General features: G+C 37.0%; 1 protein-coding gene across 2 annotated transcripts in view; it reads right to left on the minus strand.

Moving 5' to 3' along the window:
* Positions 1–5,604, minus strand: part of ANKUB1 (ankyrin repeat and ubiquitin domain containing 1) — a 41,653-nt gene extending 36,049 nt beyond the window's left edge. Inside the window, exons 1-2 of one of the 2 annotated variants that reach the window (XM_032631299.1) lie at positions 5,341–5,604; positions 3,876–3,991 (exon numbers count right to left, since the gene is read on the minus strand). Coding sequence is in view for 1 of the 2 variants with exons in the window: in XM_032631298.1 (XP_032487189.1) it covers positions 3,876–4,019; positions 5,341–5,430 (234 nt within the window). In the remaining variant the exon portion in view is untranslated. Of the gene's footprint in view, positions 1–3,875; positions 4,020–5,340 lie in introns of both variants that reach the window. The other variant, XM_032631298.1, reaches the window with a different exon arrangement.
* Between the last annotated feature and the right edge of the window lie 1,666 nt (positions 5,605–7,270).

Raw genomic sequence — 7,270 nt, forward strand, 5'->3', positions numbered from 1 at the left:
AGCCCTGTGACTCATAATTATATTCTGCCTGGGCTTTCTGGAATAGTCTTTTACCTCTACATTCTCTTCTTGTCATTAGCAGTTTAGAACTCCAGGGAAAGGTTAGAGTTCAGTGCAAAGGCAGCTTGCATCACTGTGACAGATGATGCTTAATTGGCAGAAGTTATGAAATATTTTTGTAAATAAAACTATGAACACAGGTTACTTTGGGGAGGAAAACTGGGAGCCAGAGGTAGGAGAGAGACTTTTTACTGTGTATCCTGCTGTACCACTGGAATTGAGCACCATGTGACTGTACTACCTGCTCGAAAAAAATAAAACTTTTTTAAAATAATAAAATAAAGTCAGTGCTTAGTTGAGTAAAAGTATTCTATTCATACTCTTAACACACTTTGTCTACATCCCTGAATAGCTATGGCTCAATTAGATTCCTCTAGGTATTTCAAGTATTAGTATTGGGGCTTCCCTGGTGGTGCAGTGGTTGAGAATCTGCCTGCTAATGCAGGGGACATGGGTTCGAGCCCTGGTCTGGGAAGATCCCACATGCCGCGGAGCAACTAGGCCCGTAAGCCACAACTACTGAACCTGCGCATCTGGAGCCTGTGCTCCACAACAAGAGAGGCCGCGATAGTGAGGAGGCCCGTGCACCATGATGAAGAGTGGCCCCCGCTTGCCGCAACTAGAGAAAGCCCTTGCACAGAAACGAAGACCCAACACAGCCAAAAATAAATATAAAAATAAATAAATAAAAAAAGATTACTATTAATTAAAAAAAACCAAATAAACAAAAAAAGCCAAATATTAGTATTGATCTTACACCACTATCTCCAAGTAAGCAAGCAACAAAAAAGTCTTGAACATCATTATTAGTGTTGGAGGATTCCAGGAAATTTTAGAGGGTTTATACTGTACAGTAACAAAAACACAGTATGTATATACATATTTAAAGACATGAGACACTTAAGAAATGACATAGAATTTAGGTCTGCTTAAAAAAGTATTATACTACAATTTTCTGAGTATCAGAGAGAGAAAAGCAGAAGAAATTAGAATTGTTTTTGTTTCCTTTTTTGATAACTAGACATTTTTCAAGAACCTAAAAATAATACCTCTAAAATCAGGAACCAGACAAGGATGCCCACGCTTGCCACTCTTATTCAACATTTTGGGAAGTTCCAGCCAGAGCAATTAAGCAAGAAAAAGAAAGGAAAGGCATTCAAATTGGAAAGGAAGATGTAAAGCTGTCACTATTTATGGATGACATGATTTTATATAGAGAAAACCCTAAAGACCCCACCAAAAAACTATTAGAAATAATAAACAAAGTTGCAGGGTACAAAATCAACCTTCAAAAATCTGTTGCATTTCTAGATGGTAACAATGAGGTAGCAGAAAGAGAAATTAAGAAAACAATCCCATTTACAATCACAACACAAAGAATAAAATACCTAGGAATAAATTTAACAAAGGAGGTGAAAGACCTGTACACTGAAAACTATAAGACATTGTTGAATGAAACTGAAGAAGGCACAAAGAAATGGAAAGATATGCCATGCCTATTGACTGTAAGAAGCAACATTGTTAAAATGTCCATAATAACAAAAACAATCTACAGATTCAGTGCAATACTTATCAAGATCCCAAGGACATTTTTCACAGAAATAGCACAAAAAAATCCTAAAATTTATATGGAACCACAGAAGACCCTGAATAGCCAAAGCAATTTTGAGAAAAAAGAACAAAGCTGAAGGTATCACATGCTCTGATTTCAAACTATATTACAAAGCCATAGTAATAAAAATGGCATGGTATTGGCAGAACAACAGATATATAGATTAATGGAACAGAATTGAGAGCTCCAAAATAAACCCACACATATATGGACAATTAACTTACAACAAAGGATCAAAGAACATACAATGGAGAAAGGATAGTCTCTTCAATAAATGTTGCTGAGAAAACTGGATAGCCGCATTAAAAAAAAAAGAAAGAAAAAGGGAAGACACTAGATCAATATCTCATACCGTACACAAAAATCAACTCAAAATAGATTAAAGACTTAAATGTAAGATCTGAAACCATAAAATGCAATAGAAGAGAACATAGGCAGTATGCGTTTTGACATTGGTCTTAGCAATATCTTTCTAGATATGTCTCCTCAGGCAAGGGAAACAAAAGGAAAACAAATGGTACTACAACAAAATAAAAAGATTCCACAGAGCAAAACAGTAATTCAAAAAGATATATGCACTCCTATGTTCACTGCAGCATCATTTACCATAGCCAAGATATGGAAACAACATAAATGCCCATCAATGAACAAATGGATGAAGAAGATGTGGTGTGTATGTGTATGTATATATACACACACAACATATATATATATATATATATACACAATGGAACTACTCAGCCTTAAAAATGATTAAATCTTGCCATTTGCGACAACATGATGAACCTAGAGGAATTTATGCTAAGTGAAGTAAGTTAGACAGAGAAAGACAAATACCATTTGATTTCATTCATACGTGGAATGTAAAAAACAAGTAAACTAACACAAAAAATTGAACAAACCAAACCAAAACATAGATATAGAGAACAGAGTAGTGGTTAGCAGAGGGGAAGGGGTGGTGGGAGGAGGACAAGATGGGTAAAGGGGATCAACTGTATGGAGATGGTTGGAAACTAAATTTCTAGTGGTGAGCATGCTGTAGAGTATAAAGAAGTAGAAATATAATACTGTACACATGAAAGATATGTAATGTAATGTTATAAACCAATGTTACCCCAATAAAAAATAAACTTTAAAAATTTATCTAAAAAAGCATAATAAAAAGATTAAAAAAATAAATACATGAATAAATGCTTATAAGACATTAAAAACATGTATAAAATATGGCCTTTTTATTTACATAAATGGGATCATACAATGTTTTTTTTCTGTGACTTATCTTTACTACTTAATAATAAATATTTTAGAAAATTCCTTTAAAAAATAGACTTCCCACTTAGTCAATCAGTAAAATATATGAAAAGAAAAAGAGTTAGCTTTAGATACCATAAACTTTCTTTAATGCTAACCATGAGAAAATAAGTGCCCCATTTAGCAGAAAATATGTACTTTACTAAGTTCCTTGAGGCTCATGTTTTCATATGGGGTAGAGAACCAGTACTGAATACTATTTCTATCCTAGAGAACAGGTCTTAATACTCTTTAGGCTACCTGTCTCTTTGAGAAATTGTCAAAAGTTAAGGATCCTTCACCCAGAAAGTCTCCAGGTACATAATTTTGCATATTTTGCAGTTTTAGGGTTTTGTTCTTAAAGCCAGCCATGGACCCCAAATTAAGCACCACTGATTAAGGACAGTATAAATGGAAAATACTGTCTCTGTTATACGTACACGTAATTCATGAATGGCTGCATTTTTGGATTTGAATGTAGATCCTGCCATCTCATTCTTATTGTTACTGAGAATTTCTTCCCTTTCCTCATTCCCGTAATCCATTGTAAGGCCATGGAAGTGACCTAATCTTCTTTCTCCCACATCAGTATTCCAGATCAGCCCCTTGGCCTTGATCTTATATTGGTTTATGGGTTGCTCTGCGATGACTGTTTTGGGGCAGGCAACAAGGGGGATAGAGATGGGAAGGGAGAGAAAGAGTAAACAAAGGGAGCTCTATCCAGTCTCCATGCCTTATTTCCCCTTACAGCACAAATTGTGCCTAAGTCTAGTTATGCAAGTGGAAGAGAGGGGAAGGCAAGAAGAGGAAAGCTCTTCCTACGTTGTGAACTACTTTGGTTGAATTATTCATAACTTTATCTGAAATGAGGTAGACATCTTGGACAAATTGTTACTCTGATCATCCGTCATACCTTAACAAAGCATTTGAGAGTTGAACAAAAAGATATTCCAACATCAGTAAGACTCCAGCTGTCCTTTAGGGCTGCTCCAGCGTACATCAGCTCCAGATACCTCCTGCCTTGTTCATCTTCAGAGAGAGGAATGTGGAAATAATCCTTAAAAATCAATAGCATATTATGAAAACAGCATATCTCTACATTACTAGACCAGCAATGTAATCTCTTATCTTTTACATTTTCCACTGAGTATTATAAAATTGGGACAGAAGGAGGAAGTGTTAGACAGGGGTTCTTAATCTGAAGTCTTTAGACATCCCCAAAAGTTGATGGTTAGAAATTAGTTGGCAAAAAACTACATTTGGTTTTTATTAACTTCAAATAAAATTGGGATTTTTCTTATGTATATGGACAACAAGCTAAAGTAGCAGTAATTGACTGTTCCTGTGACTTTGTCACCAACAGAAATCACAGATATTTTCATATCCCATCATTGTTGTTGCAGATACAAAATATTATTTATACTGATCTCCTTTGAAATTGTAATAGTTATGAGATACACTGCAAACACTTGTTAATGTGTTAATAAGGAAACCCACAGGTCACAATATCACAATTTGTTTTTTAATTTTTTTAAATTGTATTTCAGTATAACTGGTTTTCTTTTGGGGGGTATGTATTTTATTTTATGCATTTAAAGACATTCTGAGAAGGAGTCCATAGGCTTCACCAGACTGCCAAAGGGATCCATGGTACATAAAGATTAAGAGCTTCTGTGTTAGAAGATCTAGATTTTAGGGATCATAGTAATTTACTATATATCATGTAACTATGATTCAGTAAATGCTCCTTAGTAAATGGGAATAAATCATCTCCAAGTTAAATACCATTTGATGGTCAGTTCCTAAATATTTGTCTTAATTTTCCATTTTATAGTGAGTATTTATAAGAAATTTGTAAGAAAAGTACTGCACCCAAATTATTTTTCATTCTGGCTCTGTGATCCTAGGTTAAATGGTCAATCTATCTGAGCTTCAGTTTTCCCTGGAGGCAAAATGAGGCTGTAGCCCAGAAGTCCTCTCCACCTCCAAAATCCTTTGGTTCTTTATAGTTGCTTGCTCACCACACAGGCCATCTATCTGACAACTGTATGCTCCACTTACCTGGCCTAGAGTTAGTGTCTTGTTTTTCTCCTTTTGTGAAGAATTTCAGTAATACTATCTGGCCAATACACAATCTACAAATATCATAAAGATAAGCTAAACACTTTTTCCCCTGAGAATTTTCCTGTCTAACAAACACCTCCAGAGTTAATATCTTCTAACAAACGATTATGTAAGCAAACAATGATATTTTCAAATAGTTTTAGTCCCATTTGCTGAAAATGCACCCAATAGTATCTCTACCCCAGTACAGTTTAAACTTCACTGCATAGTTAAAATTAATGCACATCTTAGTGGCTCAGGGACAAAGTATGTACCTTTATCATCAGCTTGACAGCCTCCACAGTTTCATCTGCTGAAATATCAAATGGTTCAAAAGATCCCTCAAAAGCTATGAAAATCCTCATTTTGTCAAAAAAAGAAAGAAAGAAGCTGTCCTCAAAGATCCTATTGGATAGCTGGGAGAATCCAGTTCACAGTTAAGGACAAAAATGATGGCCAGAGGCAGCTGTCACTCTCTAGCCTCAAAGGCGAGTTGAGAGAACGTGGAGAGAGACGTCCCGCAGTACCACAGTATCCGGTGAAGCTGACAGCAGCTACATTGGAGGAAATGTTTCTCTGCCAGTGGCATTAGTCAACAGCCACCTGTTGCTCTATTATGGAAACCAGAAAACTTGACAATGGTTGAGGCAAGTGTGAACAAGCGTCAAGCATGTAATACAAAACTGCTACACACAAATTATACTTTGTAATGTGACCACCATCCCTTGATACTTGAATCCATATTCATCCAAGTACAGCTGATGGAAGGACCCTTAGAACTAGATATTTGAATTGGGATGTACTGGCACAGAGTGAAGCGAAACAGAGTTGATTTTATTGAATGCAATCATCCTGGAAGTTCTCTGTAAATAACTCTGAGCTGAAGCCTTCTGGTTTCCATAGCAACTTTGTGTACTTGTTCCCTGGCGGTATTTCTAATCCTGCCACAGGGTACAGAACAATATCCACTTGCACTAGGGAGAGGAATGTGTAGGCAAATGACTCTGTGGTTTTCCCTTCCCATCTCTGCATAATGGAATCTACCCAATAACAACACAGTATAATTGGTATTTCTTTTAGTCCTTGCCCTTATGTTATTTAGAACAATTTACCATTGTTATTTCCTTCAACTTCCCTTAGTGTTGGTGGAAAATATTTCAAACCACCCTCAAAAAATGAGCAAAGATATTAATCACCATTATGCAAGCTTATATTTTACTGGAACTTAATTCTAAGACTCTCCTCTGAAATCCCCAGTATTATACACTTGTTCTAATGCTATTATGTCTGATCATTTTTTAAAATTAATTTATTTTATTTTTGGCCGCATTGGGTCTTCATTGCTGTGTGCGGGCTTTCTCTAGTTGTGGCGAGCGGGGGCTACTCTTCGTTGTGGTGCGTGAGTTTCTCATTGCGGTGGCTTCTCTTGTTGCGGAGCACGGGCTCTAGGCGCGCGGGCTTCAGTAGTTGTGACATGCGGGCTTCAGTAGTTGTGGTGCATGGGCTTATTGCTCTGCAGCATGTGGGAACTTCCTGGACCAGGGCTCGAACTCATGTCCGGGAAGATTGGCAGGCGGATTCTTAACCACTGCGCCACCAGGGAAGCCCTGATCATGTTTTTAGTGTCTGTAAATCTTGTCTTCTTCCTGAAGATAGACCTAGGACAGAATCCCTATCTTTCATTTCTTATTCTTAACAGCACTTAGCATAATGTGAGCCACATGATAGGTGCTTAGTAAATGTTAACCTGTTAACTGATTCTATTCATTCACAGTCTGAGTTCCAACTCTAAGAAACTTGAGAAAATGGAAAACATAAAAAAGGCAAAGGATTTCACTGCAAAGCTAATACTTTTGGCCTCATGTTTTTCAAGTGTTGCGACACAATGATACCTTCTTATGTTGTCAGCATTTTGATAGAAAGAGTATTACCATAGGACATAGTTAATGCTGTTTTGGTGTCTTGCTCACCCTCCCTCACCCCCTCCAGCTGCCTTTACTGTTGACTGCTAAAGGCTTACAGCTACACCCCCTTTTCCAAAGAATTGCCCTCAGCTGATGGGAGCTGCCTTGCCAGGAAAGCTATGCACCCCTCCTCAATAATTGACTGCAAAGGGGCTATAAAATGCCCACTCTCTTATATTAAGGGGTGAAAATTCTTCAGAGGATCTCTGTAGAGCAGGCCATAGCTGGACTTTACCTGAGA

Source organism: Phocoena sinus, chromosome 4 (assembly GCF_008692025.1).
Source record: "Phocoena sinus isolate mPhoSin1 chromosome 4, mPhoSin1.pri, whole genome shotgun sequence".
Classification (NCBI taxonomy): domain Eukaryota; kingdom Metazoa; phylum Chordata; class Mammalia; order Artiodactyla; family Phocoenidae; genus Phocoena; species Phocoena sinus.